The sequence below is a fragment of the Melopsittacus undulatus genome, chromosome Z (genome assembly GCF_012275295.1).
Source record: "Melopsittacus undulatus isolate bMelUnd1 chromosome Z, bMelUnd1.mat.Z, whole genome shotgun sequence".
Classification (NCBI taxonomy): domain Eukaryota; kingdom Metazoa; phylum Chordata; class Aves; order Psittaciformes; family Psittaculidae; genus Melopsittacus; species Melopsittacus undulatus.
In genome coordinates this window covers 81,843,161-81,856,240 of record NC_047557.1, presented here as the reverse complement: position 1 = coordinate 81,856,240, position 13,080 = coordinate 81,843,161, and the positions used below count along the sequence as shown (strand labels likewise).

At 48.7% G+C, this 13,080-nt stretch overlaps 2 protein-coding genes and 1 non-coding gene across 4 annotated transcripts in view; 1 reads left to right on the top strand and 2 right to left on the bottom strand.

The window, feature by feature from the left end:
- Nucleotides 1-258: 258 nt before the first annotated feature.
- Nucleotides 259-331, bottom strand: TRNAK-UUU (transfer RNA lysine (anticodon UUU)). The gene has a single exon. It is a non-coding gene; the product is annotated as a tRNA-Lys (tRNA).
- A 1,152-nt stretch (nt 332-1,483) lies between these two features.
- SETD6 (SET domain containing 6, protein lysine methyltransferase) lies at nt 1,484-6,069 on the top strand. Its single transcript, XM_034072847.1, has 9 exons — nt 1,484-1,525; nt 1,601-1,699; nt 1,773-1,917; nt 2,310-2,451; nt 2,751-2,945; nt 3,114-3,237; nt 3,547-3,727; nt 3,942-4,084; nt 4,995-6,069. The coding sequence occupies exons 1-9, from the start codon at nt 1,499-1,501 to the stop codon at nt 5,304-5,306; spliced, it is 1,368 nt and encodes a 455-aa protein (XP_033928738.1). The 5' UTR covers nt 1,484-1,498; the 3' UTR covers nt 5,307-6,069.
- A 1,471-nt stretch (nt 6,070-7,540) lies between these two features.
- Nucleotides 7,541-13,080, bottom strand: part of CNOT1 (CCR4-NOT transcription complex subunit 1) — a 55,552-nt gene continuing 50,012 nt past the window's right edge. For both annotated transcript variants that reach the window (XM_005152291.4, XM_034072650.1), the window contains exons 43-48: nt 12,693-12,866; nt 10,780-10,929; nt 9,550-9,730; nt 9,040-9,172; nt 8,806-8,940; nt 7,541-8,661 (exon numbers count right to left, since the gene is read on the bottom strand). In XM_005152291.4, the coding sequence (XP_005152348.1) occupies nt 8,583-8,661; nt 8,806-8,940; nt 9,040-9,172; nt 9,550-9,730; nt 10,780-10,929; nt 12,693-12,866 (852 nt within the window). In that variant the 3' untranslated portion in view covers nt 7,541-8,582. The remainder of the gene's footprint in view (nt 8,662-8,805; nt 8,941-9,039; nt 9,173-9,549; nt 9,731-10,779; nt 10,930-12,692; nt 12,867-13,080) is intronic.

Here is a 13,080-nt window from a genome sequence, read left to right as displayed (position 1 = left end):
GCTTCTTTCCCTCCAGCTCTGCTGTGTCTCTCCCTCTTCCATCTATCCTATTTCCTGGTCTCCTTCCGTGCATACCCCCAAAATAGCACCCTTACCTGGGACATCATGCAACTCGCTGCAGTACTGGGTGGCTGGAACAGCAGTGGTGGTGTGTAGGGAGCATGGAGCTGGCCGTGGAGAGATGATGGAAAAGAAGCAGCGGAAAGTTCTGCTTTTTCCCACGTGTTCCCCAACTTTGCTCCTAAAGGATAAAGCCTTTGCCTGAACAGGGGCTTGAACCCTGGACCCTCAGATTAAAAGTCTGATGCTCTCCCAGCTGAGCTATCCAGGCTCACAGTTGGGATTTTGGGGGACGCTCAAGAGAGGCGGTGAGGACCCCATTTCACCGTGGCACTGGAGAGACAATGTGGGGATTTACTTTGGCCTCTTCCACCCCAACAAAGCCACCCCAGTGGAGGGCCACCTCCCGTGATGACGAGCATCACCAGGACCAGGACCTCTGCCCTGGCACGCACAAACACCAAGTTTGCCCTGCTGGGGCCAGCCAGAAGCCAGAGTGACAAAGGAGGAGGGGGAGAAGAACGACGAGGACCTGGGCACGGGCCGCGCTCCCCCGGGACCGACCCTGGATGCGGCCGGGAAGCGCCGGTGCCGCAGGGATGCCCTTGCAGCAGCGAGAGGGAGCGGGGAGCGGCCGGGAAGCTCCGCTGGTCCCTGGCGGATCCGGGCGCAGGGGAGCAGCGGCCGCGGGGCCGCGCTGGGGCCGGGGCCACACCGCGCTCAGTGCCCTGCGCTGGGGCTGCGGCGATCGCGGCTAGAGCCCGAGTCCCAGCGGCAGGTTTGCCAACAGCCAGGGCTTGGATTGCTCTTCTCCTTCTGCAGCGCTGCAGGACGGGGCCCCTCTGCTCCAAGGAATCCACAGGGCCAGGCTGCGGAAGATTGAAACCTACCCCAAATGCTCATGGCGTGGGGCAGTGCCGCAGGGACAGCGGTTCCACTGAAGAGGGGCATCGTCAGGGACCTCTTCCCACTGGCTTTGTTAAAAGCATTCAGTGAAGGCATACGTCTGTCTTGTGGTGGTGCCGGGACAGGTTTGATAGGCCAGGGGGTGGGTGGAAAGAAACCCCAGATGGGAGATCAGAGCCTGGTTTATTATCTGGATTAATTAATAAGAGCTCACTGCTTTTGTCCCATGTGCTGTGGTGTGACCCCACCAGAGGCACTAGGACCAGGATCGGGACACCCCGGAGACCCCAGTGTAGGTGCAAAGACACCCTTACACCCCACAGAGACACAGTGGGTCTCCCCAACCCTCTGATCCTCACAGAGCAGTGCTGCGAGCCCCAGATCACCCCCATAGGGCCTCATAGAAACGCCTCCCCACCGTGCACACTCCGCTATGACCCTTCGCGGCCGCCGTCGGATAGGACGGGGCCTCCCGCACACCCGGAAGTGCCCGTCCGGGACCACGTGGGGCAGAACCACGTGCCAGCTCGCCATGGCGTCGGCGCCCAAGAGGCCTAAGGTATGGTGGGAGGAGCCCCGGGCGGGCGTGGGGCCGGGCCGATCGCTCAGCCTCACCACCCCGCTCCCACCGCAGGCGGCTGCCGGTAGCAGCGCCCGGGGGAACGGCGCCGCCGATCCCGTGTCCCGTTTCCTGGCGTGGTGCGGCCGGGCCGGGGTGCAGCTCAGCCCCAAGGTGAGGCAGCGCGGGCCGCGGACGGCCGGGTTCCCCCGCGGGCAGACCGGTCACGGCTCCCGTCTCGCCGCAGGTCCGGCTGAGCAGGGAGGGCGTGGTGGCGGGGTACGGCATGGTGGCTGCTGCGGAGCTGCAGCCGGGAGAGGTCCTGTGCACTGTGCCACGCTCCGCGCTGCTGTCCCAGCACACCAGCTCCATCCAGGCGCTCTTGCGGGAAGGTGAGCACTCCCCCTGCCCTGAGTTGCCTGCTTACCTCGGTCTTCCCGTTTAAAGGAAGAAAATAGGCTTGTACCCATTTCACGTGGGATGCTGTAGCAGAGAGGAAACAGGGTGGTTGGGCATTGTGTCACTGCTGTTAAGATGCTTTTATTGAGGGCCTGGACAGACTGCTAGGAGAAAAAACACTTCCTTCCTTGCTGAAGAGGGGCAAAGGGGGTCACATGGCCACGAGCAGCTCTCCCACCCAAAGCTTCAGAGCTGCAACTTCTGGTTCTGCTTCAGCCAAACCTAAGACAAATCAGAGCAGAACTCCCCAGGCCAGGCTGGCAGCCAGGCTGGTGGGATCAGGCTTTGGTTCTAGGTCAGCTTACATTTGTCTGTGGTTCCTTAGGCCAGGAGTCCCTACAAAGCCAGTCCGGTTGGGTGCCGCTGCTGCTCGCCCTCCTACACGAGTACACAGCCAGCAACTCCCACTGGCGGCCTTATTTCTCCCTCTGGCAGGACTTCAGGAGCCTGGATCACCCCATGTTCTGGTAAGGCTAAACCTCACAGGGTTGTGGACAGCTCCTACGGGTAGCTGAACATAGGCACAGTCCAGGGGTTGCTGAGGAGGGTGGACATGGGCTTGCAGGGTGACCCCAGCCCACTGTGCTAGCCCCATCCCAACAGCAGTAGGAGCCCAAGAGACCCTCTGGGCACTGTGGGGGGCTGGAGAAACCTGCAGGCATAACCGAAAGACAGGAACCTAGGAAGCTCAGATGGTGAAGAAATGAGTTTACAGACCCCTCCCTTGGGATAGGTGGAGGTAAACCCACTGTGTTTCTTGCAACAGGCCTGAAGAAGAGCGAAGAAGGCTCCTGCAGGGCACAGGCATCCCAGAAGCTGTGGAGAAGGACCTGGCCAACATCCACCTCGAGTACAGCTCCATCATCATGCCTTTCATGAAGTCCCACCCCAACGTATTTGACCCCAGGCGGCACACGCTGGAGCTGTACAAGCAGCTGGTAGCGTTTGTCATGGCCTACAGGTGAGAAGTGAGGGCTTTGCTCCCACAGGATGCAAGGACAACAAACAGGATGACAGGAAAGACTGTAGACTGCATTACTTGTGCAACAGCAACCTTAAGTGTAAGGCGGAGTATTCCCTGTGCTGCAAGGCATGCATTCAAGGCTTGTATTCATCTCTCTTCTCTTAGCTTTCAGGAACCTTTGGAAGAGGAAGATGAAGATGAGAAGGGACCCAATCCCCCAATGATGGTACCTGTAGCAGATATTCTGAATCACGTGGCCAACCACAACGCCAACCTGGAATACTCCCCTGTGAGTGCAAAGCTGCTACATCAGGCAGCACTGTGGTCTCATTCCTCTTTGCTGTGAAGCCTTGGGAGGCTGGGTCTGTGAACCCAGGGCCAGAGTGCTCTAATATAAAGCTATTTTGCTCAACATCTCCCCTGCACTGGCACAGGCCCCATCTCTGGCAGTGTTCAAGGCCAGGTTGGATGGGGCTTGGAGCAAGCTGCTCTAGTTGAAGGTGTCCCTGCCCATGGCAGGGGTTGGAACTGGGTGAACTTTAAGCCCTCTTCCAACCCAAACCAGTCCGGGATTCCATGATTTTCTCCCTGCCTGCAGCAATGTTTACGGATGGTTACAACACAGCCCATCAGCAAAGGGCAAGAGATCTTCAACACATATGGGCAGATGGCCAACTGGCAGCTCCTCCACATGTATGGCTTCGCAGAGCCGTACCCCAGCAACACCAACGACACAGCTGACATCCAGATGGTGACGGTGCGCACAGCAGCACTGCGGCGTGAGTGGCACTGTGGGCAAGGAAGGGGCAGGGATCCCCTTAAGTAGTGATATGATGAAACGGGGATCAAGGACATGAAAAATAAGCCTGTTCCACAACATCACAGGTGCTGGGGCCATGCCTGGGTTTTCTGCCTCCTTGTTCCCCTTCTCCATTTGCCACTCCCTCCACCACATCCCAGGCTGGGTTTGCATCTCCCCTGTCTTCCAAGCAGGTGCCAGAAGCGAAGCGCAGCAGCGGCTGGTCTTAGAGCAGTGGAACTTCTTGTGCCAGCTGGAGATGGTGGGGGAGGAAGGTGCCTTTGTGCTTGGCTGGGATGAGGTGCTGACAGAGGAGGAGCTGTCTGTGACCCTGAAGGTAAGTGGTGGAAGAGCTACTCAAGGAAGAGCAAAGATTACGCAGGGGGAGCAGCTTGGTGAAGGGAGAGCAGTGTGTAGGGGCAGTGTGGTACTAATGATCTTGTGCGAAGTGTGGTAGGGAGCGTGGCTGCCCAGCTCCCAGGCTTCAGGCACTGTTGTTGGCCACCTTCCCTTCCTGACCCATGGCTTACACTCCAGCCCTGAATGGCTTCATGGCTGCTGCTGCTCTAGAGCACTGCTACACCTTCGTAGAATCAGAATACCAATGGGAAGAGACCTCAGGGATCCTCTGGTCCAACCTTTCTGGGTAACCCTGACCTGGACTAGATGTCCCAGCACCCTGTTCAGTTAAATCTTAAGTCTCCAGTGTTGAGAAGTTGCCACTTCCCTGGGCAGATTATTCCAATGGCTGGTTGTTCTCAATATGAAACATTCTCGTCTTGTGTCCAGTCAGAATATTCCCAGGAGTGACTTGTGCCCATCATCCCTTTTCTATTCCATTGGACTTCTTGTAAAAACGGAGTCTCTATCTTCTTTGGAAACACTCTTTAAATACTAACGCACTGGGGATAACCCCTGAGCCTTCCTTGCTCAAGGCTGAGCAGACACAGCACTCTTGGCCTTTCCTCACACAGCTTCCCAGTCTTTGGATCACTGTTGTGGCCCTTTTCTGGACGCACTCCAGCTTGTGCAGGTAGCAGCAAACATCATTACCACTGCTGCCAATACCCAGACTTGCTGTTTGGATGTTCTAACCCACAGGATAGTTGTGATTTAGATACCTGAGTCAATTTTACTCTCAGTGCAGCTGAGGAATAATTCACCTGCCCTGTGTGGCTCTAAACCTGCAGAGAAGGCTGATGTACTCACACTCCTAGTGACTTGTTTCTTTGCCTGGGTCATTACAGGTGCTGTGCATGTCAGAAGAAGAATTCAAGGAGTACAAGGAACAAGACGGCTGGGAAGATGACAGTGAGGAAGAGGAAAACTTAACCCTTTCAAACGAGGCTCTCTCCAGACTTAAACCCCCTTGCAAGCAGCTCCTGTATGACAGTGTGCTGCTCACTCTTGAGTCCTACAGGTCGGACTTGAAAGCAGAGCAGGACTTGCTACATAACAAGGAGACTTATGAGAAACTGAGTCAAAGGGAGCAGCAAGCTCTGCACGTGCGCTATGGACAGAAAAGGATCTTGCATCAGCTGCTGGAGCTGGTACACTAGAAACCTCACTGTCCCTGGAAATGAATTGCCTGGAGCTGTGTATAGGAAGAGAAGGTTGGCCTTCAGCCATCTCTTCTACAACAGCAAGAACAGATAACAGGATTGAATACAGGCCCACTTATACTGCATTTTGCATGTGGCTTTTTAGCTACTTCTACCTAAACCATCTTCCACAACAGAGAGTGATTTTGGGTGGCCTTACCTTATCATGAGAGCTCTGAAGCCCAATTACCACCTTCCAGAGGACTTCAGAAAGCTCAGACCTCCTACTGGCTGACCTTAAGAAGGCTAAACTATCAACAGCTGGTGGGTTCCCTCATGTAGCATCACAAATTTAAGGCAAGAACTGCTTCTTGGCCAGATGGAGAGGGCAGAAATCCATCTGATAGGCCTTACTGTTCAGAGTAAACATTTGGCAGGTGGAGATGCTGACAACACTGTGAACTCTTCACCTATACCTGGCTAATACTAAGCATTTTAAAAAGTACACACCCATCCATCTGGTTTTCACATAGGCTCAATACAGGAGGTATCCCCTTTTACCTTTCTGAAAGGCATTTCTCTATGGGCTTGGGACAGCTCTGAAGCAACACTGACACAGTTGTGCACACCCTCCAGTTGACAGAGTTCTCCCCTGAACTCAGGCACTGCTCTGCATTGTGTTAAGCTATATTAATATCCTTTCCTCAGCAATTTTTGCATGACAGATCACTGGAGGTTTGCAGGCCAAGCTATATTTAATAAAGATGCTGTTTCTTAACCAGCCAACACCATCTACTTCAACAGGGTGCACAGCCCCATCCAAGAGGGGGGATCTTTGCTGCTGCTGCAGTTAGAAGTATTTCAAACAAGCAAAACCCAGACTGCAGTCACGTAAATCAAGGTCAGCTACAGCCCCACCTGCACTGCTGGGGGCCAGGGTCATTTCAGAGTACTTAGGGTAGTTTTGTCCAATTCCCCTTACAGAGTGGTGCAATGCAGTGTCTGGTTGGAGTCTGGCCTGCTGCCTTGGTGCTTCTCTCCCTACAGCAGACTGGATTTCACACTAGACGTATGTGGTAGTTCAAAATGTCAGTCTTCAGTTTCTTAAACATTAATTCTACCTAGGGCCTCTGCTGGTAGGGACACCAGTAATGCTTGTGGAGTTGACATCAGCACGATTTACACTGACAGTACCAGCTGCAGGTTCCTTACCAGCCAAGAGAGGGTATGAAGTGCAATGACCTCTGTTCTACTAGCCCAACTTGTGTTATTGGGATCGCGGCCAAGACCTGTCCACCTTCCACCCCTCTTTACACCAGCCTTGCAGTTCATAAAGTATCAAGAGAACCAGTCATGGACAGCAGTGTTAGTACAGAACCAGAGAGATCTTTGAGCTCTGGGTCATTAGCCAGGCTCTGCATAAGGTCTGCTAGAGATAAATAGCAGGAAGAAGGTCCCATGGCATCCTGCATAGATAAAGAAAAACTGGCTGGTGGTAATTCTTTGTATCCCAGGCCAATACAGGAATAGGAATAAGCTGGAGTTGCAACACCAGAATAAAAAATCTTTCCTGAGCTGCAGTCCCCTGGCACAGCTGGCTCCATGGTCTCTTGCAGCTGGTTTTAGCTCTTGCAGGGAAAGCACAGCCAGACACATAATCCCTTAAACCTGAGCTGGAAATCCTGACCTTTCCACTCTTACAAATAGCAGCCACCTAATTTTAACAAACTAGTCATGTTAATACAAAGAGGAAGTGGTGAAGCTCTGTTTCCTAGTATCTGCTGAGCTGTGAAGTACAGGCTGAAGGATTCTGCAGTACTGGCGGCACCGAAGTCACCTATCTTTATTCCAGGAAACCAGCAACCTTGTAGAGATCCTTGCTGAAGGGAATAACATAGCTGGGTACAAATGATTAGAAATGAAGCTAAGCTGCTGTCTGTGCTCAGCATCCCTCTGCTGCCAGCACAATCCTTTTAGAACAACTCTGTCAGGGACAGACTCTGCTCCTGATCTTGCAGCTAAGGTATTCCTCTCTCCATACAACTGCCCTTTCCTTTGGCACTTCAAAGCAAGGCCCCATCTAGTTGTAACAATTGTCCCCTTGGATCTCACCTAGAAAACCCAGCTGCTTTCAATAGGTAGAGTCCGAAATACTGGAAACCCACAGGTTTTGGATGGGTGGAGCAGACTTTGTAAGACACCAACTGGCCAGGCAGGATGGAACTCGAGAGAATAAGCACAGTGGCACATGCTGCATGTCATGACTTTAATGTGTAACTACAGTATGCATACATACAAGAAGTGGGAAAAATAAAGCCCAAGAACTAGAAAGGCTACAAAATACAACACATGGACCAATACTTTACAAAACATTCAAAATCCTTACAAAATGGGCTGTATTGGTCCTTTGGGGTTTTTCTTTTTTTCTTTTTTCTTTTTTGTAAAAACTTATGCTGTGTGGTCACGCGGGGGGGAAGTAGGGAAAGGTCTAGATTTACCCTCCCACCTTCCAAAATTTACAAGTGTCAAAAAAAAACCCAAACACAAACAAACCCAACAACAAAACCAAAAAAGCTACAGGCCTGGTCTCTAGTTTCTTCATTATAACCAGCTGTCCCTCTCCCCCAAAGGGCCTGCCTGAGGTGTGTCTTCTCCAACAGAAAGGAGGCATTCTCTGCCTGCCACTCACTGTCTGTCAGCATTTCATGAAGGTGTGGGGAAAGCAACACTGAACCCCTCCCTCACTCCTTCCCGTGCTCCATAGTATTTCATATTCCAAACACATCCACCTTTTTTTTTTTTGTAAAACAACTTAGTGATTTAAAGGTCCTCCATCCACATAAAGAAAAATAAGTTATATAATATCTGGCTTTTCAGTATTCTTTGGGAGTTTGGGAGTGTCAGGACAAGGAAGTCTGCCCCAGACAAGTGCTTGGCATCAGCAGCTGCCCTTTATTGCAAGCTGAACAGGCTCCAGTTACTCATCTGCCTTTTACACAATTTGCACAAACCCAAAAGTCCAGACGAATGTTTCTGTTCTTTCTATTTACATTAGTTCAAAATTATATTCACAGCATCTTCTGAATTTTGGCCAAAAGTAAAAAAAAAAATTGGTTTCAAACTCTGGAACGTTTTTGAATGATTGAAACTTTTGGAACAACTTTCACCCAGGGTTGGTTGCATCTACCCAATCGAGAGGGCTGGGAAGGTCAGGAGGAGCCTTACAAAGTCTTCTATCAGTCGATGGTATGAGGCCCCCAGGCTGACATGCTTACAACATGACATGTGGCTCATCTAACTGGCACCAGTCCCTTCCATCACTTGCTGGGCCTGCTTCTGCCCCATGCAGCACTGTGCGACTGACTGAAACAACCTGGACAGAGAAGCAAAGCAGTATTAGATGTATTTATGGCAGAAAGTGGTGCTTCCACTATGAAGCACCAAAAACTCACAGTGCAACTCAGCCCCTGCTTCGCATATATGGTTTCAGTGAACTTTGTGGTTAATTTATACTCACTTCTCAATTTCTGGGGCACAGTGAACAAATTCATGGTTCCAGAACTTAAATGCTGGATTTTTTATCAGCTCAATGAAAGTAATAAGGAGACCCCAAGGATGAGGCCTGTTTACAATCAGTCGTTCCAAGAGAACCCTGAAATCCAAAAGTAAAACTAGTTAGAGCTCAGAAGAGCCAAAACACACAAGGAAGGAAAGTAAAAAGCTGTATGCTGTCACACAAAACACATCTCACCTAGTGATCTGCTCCTGGATAGCCTCAGTGTTGGCCTCTGCAAATAGGTAGAGCATGGTGCAACTGAAGTAGTGGGTGTGACTGTTGGGGTATCGCAGTTGGTTGGCAATTGCGTTCAAGAAAAGGTACCGGCCTGCAGAAGAAGCAGTACGTACAGATGGTTTCCCTTACACACATTGCAAAAAGGAGTGAGAAGCAGCTAGTACTGAGGCGAAGGTTTGTGAGCCTGCCTTTTGAAGGCAGAACAAAACCAACTGATGATACAAAAAAACAACCTGAGAGGAAGAATTCCATTCCTCTTCATTAAACTTACTGCTCACTCCCTTCAATATCCTGAATATTTGGCTTTAATAGTGCTCCTGTATTCAGAGTGGAACATTATAACATAGCATGAATTGCTGTGAATTCCGTAGCAGCTACATAAAATCACCTCCTGTATTTCTCATAGTGCCAACAGACAACCTACTGTTAAATTTGACATCGCATGAACTAGAAGTGTTTCTGGCTCACCTTCAGTGTCCAGGTCTACTGCCAAATTCTGGAAGATGTCCATGTGAGCTGAGTGGGTAATAGTGCTCATAGAGGGTGTGCTGCCTTTGTTGTGAATGTGCGCAATAGCTTGAGTACCTACGTAGAGCACCAGGGCATTAATCAGCTGGATGTTGTAGCGGTTGCCAGGTTCATTTGATACCTAATAGCAAAGACAGAAAAAGCATTAACAGTCTATATGCCTTCAGTGACCGAAGGTACAGCATGTACAACAACAGCATCCAAGTCTCCTCGTGATTATACAGAAGAGAACACACTGAGGATATCAACAAATTCAGTTTAGCATTTAACCTTTCGTAATAGAGCAGATACATATATGTGTATGTGTGTATTCAAAAACATCAGAAAAAGTGTTGACAAACCCAATGGACAACTTCTGTACTCCCTACAAAAGGTATGGGCAATGTGAATTCACCAGTAGTGCCAGAGGGTGGCTGACATACACACAACCTATACAAATGCTTCCATATGAGCACTTTTCTGAGGAAGTCCTATTTCAGCCCTGAAGTCTACTGCAAACCAAGCCTTGTGACATATGAAATGTGGCTGCCTTTTTTTACTCCTACAGCATTAGCATGCAGATTCCTAGATTTCTAGAATAATGAATCTATTTTGAGACAAAATCTAAACAAATTCTAAAAAGAAAAATAAAATTTAAATTCAATCAAATTCCATAAAGCCCACTGAAGCATTACTCAGGCAATGCCTGGCTAAGCAGTGCTAGAGTCATGTGATAGAAGCCACAAGACTTCATTGCCCAAAGGCTGAGGACAAAGAAACCAAGCTTGATGCAATCAGCTCTGACTACATTCTTTACTAAGATTTGCAAGGTTGTGCACTACAGACATGTAAGCAGAAGAGTCAGTTTTAGATAACTCTACAATTCACCACAAGCATTTGGCTGCTCAGGTAGATAAAACCATCTGCTTTTAAATGAAATAATTTTAGGGTCCTTACAGTCAATGTTCTTCTGCCCTTTGATTCCACCTGTCTGAAACTACTTAACATACTTAACTGAAGCATCCTGCTAGGAAGTGGTAAAAGAAGCATGCACTTCACAGGGCTTTTCTACTGCCTGGAACAGATGTTTGCTATACACCAACAAAATTCGTGCAAGGAAGGAGGGCGACTCAAGCAGTGATATCATTTGTCCCATGTTACCTGAATTTAGCACCATCAGAAACCACTCACCTGTAGGTTGCTACGCAAGTCAGACAAAAAAGTGACTGGTGAGCGGGTTTTGAGATAGGAATCCAAGTCTTTCTTGAACTGAGGTGGCATAACTCCAGTGAAATTTGTGAGTATTCGTGGAGCAATATTAATCTCACTTAACATATCCACCTGTGGAGAGAAAACCCAGTCAGCTAAACCATAAGCACTCTCTAAAGCAATAAACTGCAAAACCAGATCTGTAAGTGATTATTACATAAACTACTGCTGTTGGTCACTTTTTCCTTCCAGCAATGAAAAGGAAACACTAGGCTTTTGCAGATTCCAGAAGAAATTTAGTCTCTAATGTGCAAACTTGTTAGATGACTGTTTCAAAGAATGGAGAGTAGAAGATAAAAGAAGTCAAGGGTGAGGGCCATAGGGGAATTCAGTCATCGCCTGTGAAGTCTCCCTACCTACACTAGTGTCATGGTTTGAGCATGTTTTGAGGGTGTTTTTGTTCAAGGTTTTTTCCAGCCAGGTGGAGGAGGGGAGGCTGGAAGGAAGGAGAGACAGGACACCTGACCCAGGCTAGCCAATGAGGTATTCCATACCATAGCACGTGATGCCCAGGATGCATACTGGGAAGGAGAAAGCTGGAGGAATAGAGCTCTGGAGAAAAATGGAGGAGGGAGCACATGGTGCTCGGTCAGGCAGGGTGGAGTGAGTTATGGGTCGGTGGCTGGTGGGGTGTTGTATTCTCTTCACTTGTTATTGGCTGTATCATTATTATTTGTAGTAGTAAATGGCAGTAGGGATTTTGTGTTATGCCTTAGCAATTAAACTGTTCTTATCTCAATCCGTGGGGGCTACATTCTTTGGATTCTCCTTCCTAACTCTCCGGGAGTTGGGGGACTTGGTTTAAACCACGACAACTAGTTTAAGAAAGTACCAACATCCACACAAGTCAGGAACAGGCTTCTTCAGTCTCCACAAATGCTGAGCATTGCAGCTTTGCTCCCATCACCCTGCATGGCTCAGGCAAGGCAGAGTAACAGGACAATGCTTTAGCAGTGTGAGAGAGTCTGCCTCTAGTCACTCCATGATGAGCCTGGCATATGCCAGAAGCTTTAATTTGTAACATTAACACTTTTCAAAACCTCTCCAAACTATGCAAAAGGCTTGTCTCAGAATGGTGATTTATCTCATTTTCAAGATAAGATGGAATCTACGTTGCTCATCCAAAAGTATTTGCAATTACATAGTGCTCTTCACCAGCTCTTCAATAATTAGGTAACTGAACTCCAGTCACCACACATCCTGTGGAGCGCAAACTCTACAATTCAGCATGAGCTGAACAAAACAGGTAGGAACTGTTGTCTGAACTTTCAAACAGCAAAGACACAAAGACTGCTTAAGCAGTCTCGTTTTCAGTGACAAATAAGACAGGAAAACTAATAAAGATGCCCTTGCTCCAGCATGTTCTGACAGTCAGATTTAGGAATATCATTAAATAGGTCTCCCTTTGGGAAAAGTACTTTCTCATGCAAAGCTAGGTTGTCAAGGCAGGTGTCATGTAATACAAGTCTCACCAGCCCGTCCTTCTAGGTTGAACCTGCACAGACCTCGCAAGTGAGCTAATTGTGGGTGCCAATGAAGCCATATAGAAAGAGGCAAGCTTTATACTTCCAGCTGCAACAGATTTCATGCAGACAAGGCTGTATTCTCCTTGCATGGAAAACCTCAAAACACTGAGTGTTACTAACTTAACCGAAGCCTACCTGTTTTAAAAAAAATATGCTGTTCTGCTAGCTGCTATGTGACTTAAGTTTCCAATTACTTGTTAACTTCTGAATAGTTGCATTAATTCAAGTATCAGTGAAACTGTTCCCAAATTCCCACATTCTCCACCAAAAAAAAAAAGTACTTAGAGCATTAAAGAAAGGAAATCTTACCTTTAGATTGGGGGTGAAAGGGTCTGGAAGCCTCATGTTCCGTGGGAAGGCACTCAGGATCAGATTCCTTAGCTGAATACAGTTAGGTGGGATCACATCACAGAAACCATAGTGGTAGTCACAAAGAAATTCTGGGAAATCATGCAACAAGACCAGCAACACACGTAGAGTACCCTGGGAAATAAAACATGAGAGCTTGCAGAGCCATCCTTCCATGTCATGTGATTAACATTAGCAGGAATAAATTTACTTGGGGAGGTAATCAGTTTCTGTCCCACATCAAATTTGCATTTAACTCTTAAGATGTAAGTTTTAAAAGCACATTAAATCCTATTTTGATACCCCAAAACCTCTACTTTCAAATAACTCTGGCTAGAAGCAGATCTAT

Bases quoted from the DNA above. Each gene is read 5' to 3' on its own strand.
- SETD6 (XM_034072847.1), top strand. From the start codon at position 1,499: ATGGCGTCGGCGCCCAAGAGGCCTAAG. The intron at 1,526-1,600 runs GTATGGTGGGAG...CTCCCACCGCAG, and splicing joins CGGCGCCCAAGAGGCCTAAG to GCGGCTGCCGGTAGCAGCGC. The intron at 2,452-2,750 runs GTAAGGCTAAAC...TTCTTGCAACAG, and splicing joins CTGGATCACCCCATGTTCTG to GCCTGAAGAAGAGCGAAGAA.